This window comes from Natator depressus, chromosome 11 (assembly GCF_965152275.1).
Source record: "Natator depressus isolate rNatDep1 chromosome 11, rNatDep2.hap1, whole genome shotgun sequence".
NCBI classification, from domain to species: domain Eukaryota; kingdom Metazoa; phylum Chordata; order Testudines; family Cheloniidae; genus Natator; species Natator depressus.
The window spans coordinates 37,584,684-37,600,062 of NC_134244.1; the positions used below are offsets into that span (position 1 = coordinate 37,584,684).

Below are 15,379 nucleotides of genomic sequence, written 5' to 3' on the forward strand. Positions count from 1 at the left end.
AGACTGAGGCCTGGTCTACACTTAAAACTTAGGTCGACAGCTGCCATTGCTCAGGGGTGAGTGCTGTAGCTATGCCAACATAACCCCGAGTGTAGGCACAACTAGATCAATGGAAGAATGCTTTTGGTTGAGCTAGCTATGGTCACTCAGGGAGCTGGAGTTCCTACAGTGATGGAAAAAACCCCTTCATCCCTGTAGGATGGGTCTATGCTACAGGATTATGGCGGCACAGCTATGGTGCCGTAGCTGTGCTTCTATAGTCCTTACAGTGTAGATATTGCCTGAGTTGAAGACGACAAGGACCCCCTTGCACTGACATTTGGTAGCAAACAGCTGGATTCACAGGGTAGTAGACAATTCTGCAGACACCAGCAGTGACATAAGATCTCTATTTGCACATCAAGTTACTGAAGTTGGGCTGTCTTTCTAAAATGCAGCAGTTTAAGATGGCAAATTCAGCTCACTTTGCAAAGTGAAGTGGACATTTAGCACAAAAGAAATTCAAGTACAATGTAATATTAGAAAGGAAAGAACACACTGTAAACAGAAGTATTTAATTCTTGAGCTACCTAATAAGTTACTTATTAAATGCAGTTCTGTGCTCGCCCACTATGAAAGCCAATACCATCCTATGGAAAGTATTTATCACAGTTATTGTATAACATTATGAAGAATTGCATTGTTAGGAGAGTACAGTGTTTAACACAATCAGTATTCTCAAAAAGGAGAGCTCTCATAGAATGCTTGGAAAATATACTCAAAGTGTTATACAGATGCAATGGGGGGGGGGTGTGAGTGAGAGAGAAAACACACCTCTGATTTGAAACAGTGACATCACAATGCTAGGACAGAGCTAACAATTATCAGGGTCCTATGCCTTTTAATGTATTTGGCTAAAGACTCTCTTCCAAGTGCATGTTTATAATCTGTTTGAGTCAACATGGGAGGACAACAGTCACTTGTAGCCAAAGGAACTGTGTGTGGGAGGGAATTTCTGGCTCAAGCAGAATAGTAGCAGAAGAAGAAATAAGATGTTTGCACATAAAGAATTACCATCATTTTAATATAATAAAAGTGTGGGGAAGGAAGAAGGCAATATGGCATCAAAAGGTCAAGATAACTGCCTCTGTTTTGGAGACAGGCAAGACATCTTAGCACTGACAGACAGACATGTGGATTCCTCAAGCTCTGACAGAGAATGTTTTACAAGAAGAGTTTCAGAGTAACACCCGTGTTAGTCTGTATTCGCAAAAAGAAAAGGAGTACTTGTGGCACCTTAGAGACTAACCAATTTATTTGAGCATAAGCTTTCGTGAGCTACAGTGAGCTGTAGCTCACAAAAGCTTATGCTCAAATAAATTGGTTAGTCTCTAAGGTGCCACAAGTACTCCTTTTCTTTTTACAAGAAGGTAGCCCTTAAGAGAAGGCAGTAATCCCTTTTGACAAGATTGGGATTAACCCTTTCCCTGTGAGCTGCCTCTAGAGCCAGTTTAAGTAAGATATTTTAAAGTAATATGAAACAAAAGTCTCTTCACACTTTTTAAAATAGCAGTTTTGGGAGTGGGGGCGGGGGGGAAGTAGCAGACAAGTGCTAACATATCTCACCACATTCCAGTGGAGACTTTTCCCCACCCAGGTCCAGTTTAAAGCTCTGATTATCTACGGAGCCCAAATAAATTGGAACTAAGCTGTTTCAGAAGACAACTCCTCTACCACAATCCTCTTGAAAACAAACAGCTACAGTTGGTTAAGCCATCACGCTATATCGGGGTGGGCAAAGTTTTTGGCCCAAGGGCCACATCTGGATATGGAAATTATATGGCAGGCAATGAATGCTCATGAAATTGGGTGTTGGGAGGGGGCGAGGGCTCTGGCTGGGGGCATGGGCTATGGGGTGGAGCCAGAAATGAGGAGTTCAGGGAGGGGGCTCAGGTGCGGAGGGGAGCGCGGCTCCAAGTGGGGATGCGGGCTCTGGGGTGGGGCTGGGGCATTGGAGGTGCAGAAGGGTGCTCCAGGCTGGGACCAAGGAGATTGGAGGGCAGGAGGAGGATCAGGGCTAGGACAGGCGGTTGGGGTGCAGGAGGGGGTCGGGGTGCAGGCTCTGGGGGGCGCTTACCTCAAGCAGCTCCCGGAAACAGCAGCATGTCCCACCTTCGGCTCCTACTCGAAGACGCTGCCCTGCCCACAGGCTCCACCCCTGCAGCTCCCATTGGCCACAGTCCCTATGTGTAGGAGCCGAAGGGGAGACATGCCGCTACTTCCAGGAGCCGCGCAGAGCCACAGCACGCACAGAGCGGGGCAAGCCTCCATCCCTGCTCCCCGGCTGGAGAGCCAGAGCAGGGCAAGTCTTGGACCCTGCTCCCTGGCAGGAGCTCAAGGGCCAGATTAAAACATCTGAAGAGCTGGATGTGGCCCCCAGAATGTAGTTTGCACTATATAATCCCAAGGGGAAGGCCATCAAGAACCAAATGAAGAACATTTGCAGTGGAGAGCCCAGGACTACAGGATATACTATCAGAAGAAGATGGCAGAGCCCAATGTATCAAGGGCAAAATTCAAGACACCTTTATCTTGGCATTTCCACATCAAGGAGACCATTTCTCTTGGAAGATAAATTTAATTTAGCTTATAGTAACTGGAGGTTCTTCAAGATACGTGGTCTCTATCTGCATTCCACTGTGGGTAGGCAAGCACTCCATCAGCCCGGAGCCAGAAAACTTTGAAAGCAGTGTCTCTTGATCACCTTATGCCTCTGACCAAGGCATAAAAGGCAGGGCGGACCAACTGTCTCTCCAGTTCCTTCTCCACCATGAATCAGAGAATAATCCATTCTGAAGCAGAGGGGAAGGAGGGCATGTAGTAGACCACACATCTTGAAGAACTGCCAGTTACTATAAAAGGTAAGTGATTTTCAAATGTTAGTACCTATGTGTACTGCACTGTGGGTGACTGACAAGTAGAACTCAAACAGAAGGAGGGTGCGAGGTCATAGATAGCAGAGCCAAACAAAGAACTGTTGTTCCAAAGTTGTATCAGCAGAGGAGTCCTGTACCAAGACACAGTGTCTAGTAAACACATGGACTGAGCTCCACATAGCTGCCTTACAAATATTAATCAGAGGTACCTCTTGAGCAGCACCATAGATATTGCTTGTGTGGGGTGAGCATGGATTTTTGGCATTTAAGCTGACCCCCAGAAAGGACAGGAGTTGTAGCATTAGTCAGAGTTGATGCCTGGGCCTCTTGGTGTGACTTGGCACATTGACTGAGAAGGAGAGTGGACAAGAAGCAAAAATTCTGAAGCCCGGAGTCCTGGGCATAGTCCAGTACCCAAACAGGGTACCGGGGGGAGGGGGGGGCGCGCAGGGGCAGGAGTGCTCCTCAAGTTGGGGAGGCTAACTATAAAACATAAAACAGACTTTAAACAAAAAAACCAGAAACTCTAGAATATAAATGCTATTTATAGATATCTAAATATATTTTCACAGACAAAGAAGAAAGCTGAAGCTTCAGATACTGGAGGTTCTGACCCAGACCATGAAGCGGTGAGAAAATAAATCGGACTCCTCGGTTAAGAACTTACATGAAGATAATGCCATCACAAGTTCCAGTGCGTGCAATAAACTGAGTAATGACCAAGAGAAACAGACTCTCTCTTAGTTCAGGTCAGTGTAGTTCCTATTCAAAGCCATCAAACATTCCATCTAATGACCCGGTCTGCGATATCCAAAAAATAGATAAGAACGCCGGTCTGTATTATCTACAGCTCCTTATCAGCCTACATTGAGCAAGTTTCCTAGAAGTAAAATAGGGAATGAACAAAGAAGTTTTCAGTCCGATTGATATGAAATGTATAGGTGGTTAGAATATAGCCCATCAAAGGACGCAGCACTTTGCTTTTACTGCCGTTTCTTCTCCTCTAATGATGCAGCAAACAAAGGTCACACTGATCCAGCATTTATTGATAAGGGATTAAGAAACTGGAATAGGGCTAACGAATGTTTTAAAAACCACCAACTGTCAAAATCTCATGTGTTGAGCTGTTCTTCATGGTCAAGTTTTAATGAAGGGAAACCTACTGATGTATTGTTGGATGAGGGCAAGCAGACTTATCTGTCTAAACAAGAAGAACAGTGCCATAACCGAAATGTAATGGAGCGACTGATTGACATTGTTCTGTGTTTGGTGAAAGGTGGGAGACCATTCAGGGGTCACAATGTAAAAGCTGACAGTTTTGAGAAAAGATTTAGAAATAAACCTGTCAATATGCTCCAAAAATATGATCCCGTAATGGCAAAGCATCTGCAACAATCTCCTCGAAATGCTACCTGAGTAATCGCATCCAAAATGATTTAATTGTGGCCTTGCATAACATTGTGCAACAAAAGATTGTGTCTTCACCAAATGGAAAAATCGTCTCAATAACTGCAGACGACACTACTGACTGTGGACACCGTGAACAGATGTCCATTGTGGTGCACTATTTTGACAATGAAAAACATAGTCCAGTTGAACATTATGTCTGTTCAGAGACTATTAACAGTTGATGTTCAGTCTATTTTTGACTAGTTAAATGATGTCCTTGGCATTCTTAAAATTGACTGGTCATCAGTGATGTCTGTCTGTTTTGATGGTGCATCTACTATGTCTGGATGTACTGCGGGAGTTCAAATGAAATGTAAAGAAAGAAACAGTGAAATACTCTATGTACACTGCTATGTGCATTGTTTGAACCTCGTCCTAGTAGATGCATGCACTTCAAGTAAACAAAAACCAGACCTGTGATTTTTTTTGGTGTTATTCAGACTCTTTATGCCTTCTTGGAGGAGAGTCCTGTGCGACATGCAGTAATGCACTTCACACGAAGATTTCACAAGAAGTAGAATCCCAGTTGAAGACTTTGAAGTCACTATCAAACACAAAATGGGCATGCAAAGCAAAAGCAGTGGCTGCTGTAAAACAAAAACTACTCCATCATTTTACAAGCTTTAAAAGAGATTATCGAAACAACTCACCTTGCTGACGCTAAAATAAAAGCCAGGGGTGTTATCCATGAACTAAATTCATTCAAGTTCATCTTTGCCCTTGACATGATACACCCTATTCTCCAGATGGCGGTAAAAGTGAGTAAGGCTCTTCAAGCTCCAGATCTCATCTTACTTACTGAAATGACCAGGTGAAAAGCTTGAGTAACTCTTTGGCTGCGATGAGAAGTGGCCCAGAATATTTTCAATTTATTTTCAATGACCGTGTGAAAATGTGTGTAGAGAATGATATATCGATTCCCCCAGTTAAGAGGAAAAAAAAGTCCACTCGTATTGATGATGCGTTTGAGTCCCAGCATCACTTTGATACAAAAGAGGAGCAGGAGAGAATAACCTCATTTTACCCACTCGTAGACTCAGTGATTACCGGCATTGACCAGTGATTTGAACAGGAGACTTGTAAAATTGTGACTGCAATGGGAAAACTGCTGAGCTTAGACATTGGCAGGGACGATATGAGAATCATTACCAACAATTTTAAAGTGTCCTTGGATGAGTTGGAAGCTGAAGTCAGATTGCTTCAGGAGTTATGACGGATCTGTTCCTAAAGGTAGCACTACGACCACCACCAGAGAGTGGCTTGATTGGCTAAAGGAATTGGATCAGTCTTCCATGTTCCAGGCCTTTTACAAATCTATTCAATGCTTTGCAGTCTTACCTGTTACAAGCTGTTCACGTGAAAGAAACTTTTAGAAACTAGCACATGTAAAAAACAAACTAAGAAGTACAGTGTCCCAACAGCACCTCGACTCACTCATGATTTTGTACATTGAACAAGAATTGACTTAGTCAGTTAATTACAATGATGTGATTGAGGAATTTAAATCCAGAACACCTGGTGAGCGACGTCTCATTCTCTAGGACAGGAAGATGAAGAAACCTTAATCTATTTTGGTCAATTTGGGTTAGCTCATTATCTGGTTAAAGATAAAGATCATGAAAATTGACTGTATCTTTGTATATGCCTGGTTATCACGACAGCAAAAATTTGGTATTTTGTGTCTCATTTTTTAAGTTTGCATTTTTTAAGTAAAGTTTAGTTGTTAATTTAAAAAAAAAATTAAGTTTAGTTAAGTTTTAGTTTCTTTAGTTTGTTTGATGAATAAAAATGTCCTTTATGATTGAGTATTCAATAAATGTTTGCCTTTAAAAAAAAAATTCCCCTGGGTGCACACCCTAATAAAATGTGTTGCGCACACCTATGTAAAGAGGCAGTAGATCTGCACCACCCTTTATTTCGTCGGTCAGGGACGAGGGATGAGCAGGGGTGCACATGTGGGCCAATGAACCATGCTTTCAAAATTCTTTGGCTCCGAGCACCTGCATATCCCACAGTGGAATGCATATAGGGAACAGCATTTGAAGTAGTATTACAAGTTTCTTCATTAGAAAAAAATCCATACCCTCCCGGTAACAGCAACTTGAGAAGCAGAAAGTAGTACTCCCCCTTTTGGGATCATTTTGCATCCTTGGATTCTTGTCATGCTGCCTAGATAGCATGGTGATTGGTCTTATAAGCACCTGAATAGAAGAGTTATGGAAAAAAAAAAAAGTCTGCTAAGAGTTCTTAGTGACTCACTAATCTGATAGACTGCCATCACTGGTGCACTGACCTTATAAACGCCTACTATTCTAAAGTGGCTATTGTATAAAAACCCACTTTAAATAAAAAAAAAAAAAAGTCTGTATCCCTTTGATCAGTGATCCAAACAAGAATTTTCTGAAGCGGTTGGTATGGTCTATTGGATTAAAGCTAATGTCACAAACCCATATTAGGTCTGTGATATGAAAATCCTGATCTGTGAAAAGATACGCTCTTAAGTGTGCTGTAATCCATTTTAAGACCAAATATAGACATTATTTTTCCAAATCTTGCAACTTTAACGGGTTGTTTGTTTGTTTGTTTAAAAACCATGTCAAATGCTGCCATTCTTCATTGACATTTTTAACCCAAATAGCACGTCCATCCCTTCCTCCCCCCCAAATGTAAGTTTTCCCTTTATGTATGTTAAGTTTTGATTTAGACATGGCTTTCTTTTTGTAAGTAGTCTTAACATATGAAGTTCAAACATTTTTATGGTCAAATTTCAAACTCCTGAAGACAGGTCACTTGTAAGAAATGGCTAAGGCTTGAAGTAGCTCTTCCAAAGACCTCAACACATACAGTCCTGACATATTCAATGTCTGCAGTCTTGTTTTTGCACATTTGAGATGTTTTGTGGTAGTATGGTTACTGGATGATCTGGATACAGTTCACTTATTAGTGCAGTGGCACATGTCTCCCAGGTCCTTTTCAACCTGTTTTCTGCATAAAAATCTGAGGTCAGGCAAAAGACGACCTGTCCACCAACATTTTTCTCTTGGAATTTACTTACAAGCAATTCATCCATACTGGTCTGGCATTTTTCTAAGTTGATTCGCTTTATTGCTACACGTTCTTGCCTGGGGTTGCATAGCGCTGCCTGGACTACTGCTGTAGCACCACTACCTGAAAAAGAACAGAATTGGAATACATGCTTACATATATAAACACCACAAAAGTTTAGTTAGATTTTAAAGAAGTGTCATGCATAAGAATCAAGTGCTAGTCAGTAGCTAAGAAATTTGAAGAAAATACCTAACTTTTGAAACAAAAGTTAGGCGTCTACTTGGACATTCCAAAAACGAACAGGCTCTCAGTGAGAACACACACACACATACACACTCTTGCCGAAAGAAAAAAGTTTTAAGACTTAATATTTTTCATCTTTTCATTTTGGTGTTTGTCCCATACTTCTAATTTCTAGAAACAGTTCTCATCTTCCACATTTATAAAATGGGATGACTGCAACCTAACTATGGAGTTACCTAAATAACATAAAATTTAAGAAGGTGGGGGCCTCATCCCGGAACACATCAGTTTCAAATCAATTGGAATTTAAACTTTCCATTACACACAGAGTTAGCATATTACTACAAAGAACACCAAAACATTTTTTTTTTTTTTTTTTTTTACAAAATCTTCCTTTGCTCAATTGTTTCAGGACTGTCCAAACTTCTTAGGATTTTGTCCATGCAATGTAATGAACTAAGGGAAGCTCTAGTAAAGATGCGTGCGCCAAAAATTCTGCAGTTTCTTTTGTGTTCCTGCTTGTTGACAGTGAGGTGGATGAGCACCCAATAGTGAGGTCTGACCTTGGGGAGCAGCATATAAGGACAAAATACTGCTTCCTTGTGAGGATCCTAATTAGGCATATGCAGGCTGCAGAAAAACTGGACTTAAGTCTCAACTGTGTTGAGCATGGCTATACCATTTCTAGTTCTCAGACGCAGCAATGCTGTATTAGAACTGTCCAATGGTATTTTGCATGGAGTAACACTATTTTGTTTTTAGTAAGTGTTTTGTTTTGTCAGAAGGATTGACAGTACCATTGCTTCCTTTACCAAGAGCTCTCTGGCCTTCTTTGCCCTCGAGTGGACACCTCAGTACTGTTGTTTCTAAATTAATGTATTCCTTTCAACTCCCATTCAGAGAGAAGGACAGTGAAATGCTTACACATTTTTCAGCATCCTGCTGTGATCAGAGTGAGCCCTTATACAGGAGGAGCAAAGAGATGTGATGGGAGCATTTTGTCCATTCACGCAGCAAACTTTAATCCTTTTAATTACTATCTGTAGTCCTATTTATTTTAATTTAAAATTATGGATTTGTACCAACTCATTGAACTCATCAGCTTGTTCTATTCAAATTGGCCTGCTCATACATTATGTTCTACTTAGGCTTTGAAATTGGTTTGTTCTAGAGGAATACAAATTCTGAACAAAAGCCTTTTGTTACTATGTTCTACAAATGTGGTGTCAGTTACCAGCTGGCTTAAGAACAATAGGGAACTTCCTCCTCCTATCTGAAAACAGAACTGACAATACCACATGACTAGAAGTTACTGTGTATGTTATGATGTTTGTTTAGTTATTTAGATGTACTGTTTATTGGTACACATTTTGTTCACATTGTGCTTCAAAACAAGAGGTTTTAGCTCAGTACATCTACTTGGTTACAAAATAAAGCGGATCTCAAAAAAACCCAACTGCAATAGGACAAGCCAGAAGTGCTTTTGCAGGATGTGGCCTTTGACAAATATTGTTTCAATCTGCTCCGTCAACTTGGAAAAAACCACGTCTTTAAGCTGTTCTTGCAATGGCATCCAGGAAACAAAAGGCCAACCCCACAAAAGCCAAGTTTCTGATATGTTTTTGTTAATTTTTTTTCAATGAACATCAGTACACAATGTGTGTCATTATATTTCAGCTACGTACTGGAAGAGTTGTTGCAGAATTAAACCAGGATAGAGGAACTAAAGAAAAAGCTTGCCCTTTATGTATCTTTTCCTATGCCAGGAGTTTAGTTAATTTGTAGTAAGGGAAACTCGACCAAATCTGCACTTTCCAGCTGGGTGAAGAGTCCAAGGGTAAAATCCTGGCCCCACTAAGGTCATCAGCTCAACTCCCACTGACTACACTGGGACCAGGATATGACCGGTTTTATTGGATGCTGACAACTCAAGAGTGCACATCTACCCATTCCACCTCCAACTACTAGACCTTTTTCTTTTTTAGTTGCTACTCACTCGCCCCTCCCTTTTCTCATAGACTTCAAGGCCAGAAGGGACCACAGTGATCATCTAGTCTGATCTCCTGCACATCACATGCCACAAAACCTCACCCACATATTCCAGAAATAGACCCATAACCTCTGGCTGAATTACTGAAGACCTCAAGTTACAGAGACTCCACCATTTACTCTAATTTAAACTTGAATTTGATTTAGTTGTTTCTCTCTTTAAACTTGCTGAGAAAAAGTTAGGGAGCATGATATCCAGGTTTGTGGTTCTCAATTACAGACCCAAGTCTTAATCCTGTAAAGATTTATGCAGGTCATGTGCTTTGCTATAGGAATTATATCATTGATTTCACCTGAACTAGTCATGTGAATAAAGCATGTACTTAGTTTAAATCTTTGCAGGATTGGATCCCAAGAGTATACAGTTATTGCTTAGAGGCACCCCCACCACACAACTCCAATCCAATCCTCTGCATTATGATTAAAGGACTTCTCTTGCCCTGTGTCTACTGAACTAGTATTTGATGCAAGTTCCTTAAGGAACTTCCTTCGAAGTCCAGTTTAAGAACTTCTTATATCACTGTTTCCAGCATGAACCAAAATTACTAGCCACTGATCACTTGTGGTCTCCTTCAGCAGCATGCCAGAGACAAAAGCCATCCATGATATATAGTGACAACTGCTCAGGTAGCCTTCGGTGGTTAGAATATAACAAATCCACCACCATCTCTGCTACCTATTTTTAGTTTCCTTTCCATTTTCATGCTCAGAGGGAGAGGCACAGCGCCCCACGGTATTTTGATGCTATATGGCCAGCTCATCAAGACAGTTCAGAACCTAGCAACTTACACTGTCCCATTTCATATGGCACTACAACAATGAGCACTGGGTACCTTTTAGATCATGTCAGCAGGATCTACACAGGGCACTTAGATTGCAACATGTTACAGTGCACTACAAATCACACCTCTGTAGAGCGCACTGCACTGTGTGGACAAGCCCCAAAAGGTGGTAATTTGAAGTGGCTTAGTTAAACTGCATTAAATCCCGTCTGGACACTAAAAGGCCAGGTCTATACTACACTTATATCTATATAACTATGTCACTCGGGGTGTGAAAAATTCACACCCCTGAGCAACAGTTATACTGACCTAGCCCCCTCTGTAGACAGTGCTAGGTCAGCAGGAGGGTTTTTCCCATCTTGCGAAGGTGCATTAACTACACCAATGGGAGAAGCTCTCCCATCAGCATAGGAGTGTCTTCACTTAAGTGCTAAATCACAGCTGTTCCGATGCAGCATTTTAAGCTTAGACCTGCCCTAATTCTGAAAGAGTGTCCACACAGAGGTTTAATGCAGTTTAAATTTAACTAAAAGGTATAATTGGGATTTAAAGTAGTCTAGTTACTTTCCTGAATGTCCCCATGTAGACAAGCCCTGAGCGATTTTCTTCCATTGTTGGAAGCGGGGGGATGGAAACGGGTGGGAGAGGGAAAGTTCCCTCATGACTGCTTTAGTAGGCGTAGAATGGAGAGTTTTCAAATTGCCAAAGGTCGCTTGCATAATTTACAGTGAAACAAGACCGTTCTCTGCCCTGTCCCACCAAACCATTGCCTTTCAGCAGCATTTTTTGCAAGTTCCAGAGGTCAGATCAGCACCTGTTCTCCGATGGCAGGTGCCTCACTTCTCCACTTGCCATAATCATGTCCTTAATCCTTTGGAGGCCTAGGGATCTGCTTGTCCTTGTAGGCACTTGAGCATTCATGCTACTTTTACATGAGTTCAGTACTAGTTGGGTGTTCAAAGCTGTCTGTGTGTTCAAGTGCTTTGCTGGGACTCTGGAGGGTCAATGTTGAAAGTCTTGCCACACCTGCTGGTAGAGCTACTGGATCACTCCAGAGTTATCTTTAATGAAATGCTTATTTCTCTTTCGGGACCTTGCATGACCTTTGTGCACCTTGCACATGCCAGCACCACAAGAGGGCTATACTGGGATCCTTAGCCCCTCCCTGGAGGTGCAGTAGAGTAAGGAGCCAGGTATCTTCTCTTCCCCTTCCTTAGAAAGAGGCTATGGCCTGCTGATGTGGGAACTTCAGTACAGCAGAGCTCTAGGCCTGGCATCTGCTTGCCACGAGGGAGGATTAGAAAAAGGTCTGGCTCTGTGGAGGGAGAGCCTGGAGGAGTTGCTAATTGTCACTTCTCCGAGCCCAAAGGATTCAGTGTGGGCCACTGCAGCTGCTCCTCTGCTTGCTTAGCAAGGCCTGACCCTATTATGGCAACAGCTGCTGTCATCCACCTGACACAGGCATCGATTGCACTCAGTTTACATTTCAAGGACTTCTTTGCTAACAAAGGCTAAAATTAAATGAAAACATACATTCAGGAGAAGTTGATGGCTTTGCTGATCGAGTGCCCTACTCCCTGCAAACAGTAGGTTAGGACTTTGTAAGGCTGATTTTACACAGAACCCAAATAGGAGTTTTAAAAGCTAAATCTGTTTGCATCAGATTTAGAATAGCTTTAATGAAGTTACCAAATTAGGCTTAATAAATCCTTGACAAATACTAGTGTTTTTACAAGAGCTGGCCTTCATAGCTTATGTAAAGTGACCTTACAATTGTGGAGAGTGATCACTTTACATAACCTATTACCAGCAGGAGAGTGGGGTGGGGGGAGAGAAAACCTTTTGCAGTGATAAACACCCATTTTTTCCATGATTTGTGTGTATAAAAACATCTTATGTATTTTCCACAGTATGCATCCGATGAAGTGAGCTGTAGCTCACGAAAGCTTATGCTCAAATAAATTGGTTAGTCTCTAAGGTGCCACAAGTACTCCTTTTCTTTTTGAAGTTACTAGGCAGAACATTTAAAAATGCTGAAACCTGGAGGAGTGTGGAATGCATAGTATGGAGCCCTAAAGGAACCACCTGGCTAAAGGGATGAATAGGCTGTCATTTTGTTTCAATTCAACTTTTTATGAGTTGTGTAACAAGCTCAGATACCACACAGTGATGGATGGCAGCACAAGACAGGATTAACTGCTTAACATTCTTTCTAAATGTCTGTTTTATTTGTCATCAAATGAGAATGGAGGATACATTAACGTGGACTGAGACGGATTCACTTTAAAGTTTGAGGGGACGGAAAGAGGGGAGGAAAAAGAATTGATGATTTCGTCAGGGCAGGAAGAATTATTAAACCCTAGGTGAATGAATGAGGAAGTGTCAAGGCTGATTCCCCACTCTGGGGCTTTGAGCGCAGAAGGTGGGGGCTTGCAAAGATTCTAAAAATTTATACTTGCCACTCAAGGCTTGTATTAAACTCCCAAGGTTACAGCTTTTCTCGGACCTTGGCTTGGTCAATGCTGCCACCACTTAAGTGAAAAACTGCCTCTTGCAAATCCTGTAAAAACTCACTTGGGAAGTTTTCCCTGAGGCCCTCCGGCTTTTCCACCCCCCCCCCCCCCCCCCCACTTGGGGAAGCCAAGAAAACAAAACAAAAGGGAAACCCAGCTGTTGCCATCAGCTAAATGAAAAACATATGCACAGACCTTTTAAGACACAAAACCAATCAGGTTTTTTTAAAAAAGGAAACCTATTGAAAAAAAATCAGGCTATTGCTAGATGTTATAGAGCAACTGAAAAGGAATTAAACACCAGGAATGGCTCCCTGGGGTCCAGCTTAACTTTACAAAAGAAAAAACAAAAATACCTGAGCTTAGCATAGAAGAAATCCAAAAGCCAAACTAAAGAAATAAACTTGATCACATCTATCCCTGTCCCAATGAATCCTTCTAGGTATGCAAGATAGTTTTTCATACCTGGTTCAAACTTTACACAGGATTCCTGCTGCCCCTGTCTCTTCAGCCAAGAGAGAACAACCCAGAGACAAAGGGAAAGCTGCCCCCTCCACCCCCCCATTTTTAAGAAGTTCTAGCTTTCCCATTGGCTCTTTTGGTTAGGTGCCCACTCCCTTTCTTTTACCTGGGGAACTGTTAACCCTTTATAGGTAAAGCAAGCAGAGAACAGCCACCAAGAGGGACTTTATAGCTAACTGTCCCCCCCTCCCTCCTGCTGGTAATAGTTCACCTTTCCTGATCACTCTTGTTACAGTCTGTATGGTGACACCCATTGTTTCATGTTCTCTGTGTATATAAAATCTCCGCATTGTATTTTCCACTGTATGCATCTGATGAAGTGAGCTGTAGCTCACGAAAGCTTATGCTCAAATAAATTGGTTAGTCTCTAAGGTGCCACAAGTACTCCTTTTCTTTTTGCGAATACAGACTAACACGGCTGTTACTCTGAAACCTGTCATAAAAAGGGAGCTACGCCCCCGCCCTTCATTTATCACAGGAAGCGACAGAGCCTTGTGTGTATTCCGGACTCCTGGGGAGTAAATGAATGGCAGGGTGGTGGGTCAGTGCGTGAGAACAGAAAGAAGTGACTGCACCGGGGGGGGGGGGGGGGGAGAGGAGGGAGTGCACATGCAAGTCTGCTGAGGAACGATGTGTTATGCATTCATAATATGTGTATGCCTATTAGCCACTAGGAAGGTGCTATAATTTTTGGCAAAACAGGAAAATTGTAAACATACCTCCAGTTGAAATTTTTTAGGGGACCACAAATGAAACAAGGTTAAAAAGCACTGCCCTAGAGAACTGATCTGCCCATTGGATTTTAATTGGTTACGGTTATCATGAAAAAATTCACATATAGCCACAGATCGTACCAGTGACATTATGTATCTCTGAATAGAGAAAAATTTCCTTCAGTATCAGATTCTATTACAGTCAGATGAACTACTGTTTTTCACAGGCAGAGCAAAATCTGCAGAGATGAACTTTGAGACAGGGTACCTAAAAATATTTAAGTCAGTTAGTTTACAGATTCTGTTTTCAAAATGCTGATTCATGCACACTATTCTTTCTCTCCCCCTCACACCCACATATCCCCACTTGCAAGTGCAATATGAATACACTGTGTCCAAAGGATTGTTTGCAAATCATTAGCAAACCCAAGCGATTGTGGTCAGAGACTTTGCCTGTGCAAATGTAGGGTAGCTCAAGTCCAAATCAGGTTCATAAAATGTATATGCTCTATAAAGTTCTAATGGTCATATCACTGTTAGAAACGGTCTAGTCCTGCAACTGATTGTGGAATAACTATGGAAATGTTAAAGTACTATAAGTTATTTAGTACCTTATTGTGTCACACATCCAGCTAATGATTGTGTTTTGAGCATCACAAAGAACCCATTTGGTATGTAACTCCAGCTTAGAGAAATAAGAGACTGAATGTAGTAAAAGAATCTTTGTTCAGTCTTATACATAAGAGTGCTTTCAATTTTAGTTACCCATTTCCTTCTACAATAGATATAATTTACATTTAAAGTCCAGAACTTGACTTTAAATGTAGACCAAAAAGATACCCCATCTCTAAAAATCCTATTTAAAGTTTAAACATCTTGACAGAAAACTCCGGATTTCTTTTTCTAGATTCATGCAATAGATCAAAACACAAACATTTCAAGTGCCATTAGAGTAGCTTCAGAATGGCCTTATGGAAGCAATTGAGAGGAGCTTATTTCTACTTGCAATACTTCCAAATGTCAATTGCCATGAAAAAGTGACACCACTGGGTGATGAATTTTTGCTTTTACATTGCTCAGTGAAGAACATGATAGATACAAACCTCTGCAATCTAGTAATACTATGCTCTATTTTCTATATATGT

At 41.5% G+C, this 15,379-nt stretch overlaps 1 protein-coding gene across 1 annotated transcript in view; it reads right to left on the reverse strand.

Annotated features, from left to right (window-relative positions):
* STK39 (serine/threonine kinase 39) overlaps positions 1-15,379 on the reverse strand; it is a 205,771-nt gene that overhangs the window by 153,391 nt on the left and 37,001 nt on the right. The window contains exon 2 of the mRNA XM_074967495.1: positions 7,420-7,532. Within this exon, the coding sequence (XP_074823596.1) occupies positions 7,420-7,532 (113 nt within the window). The remainder of the gene's footprint in view (positions 1-7,419; positions 7,533-15,379) is intronic.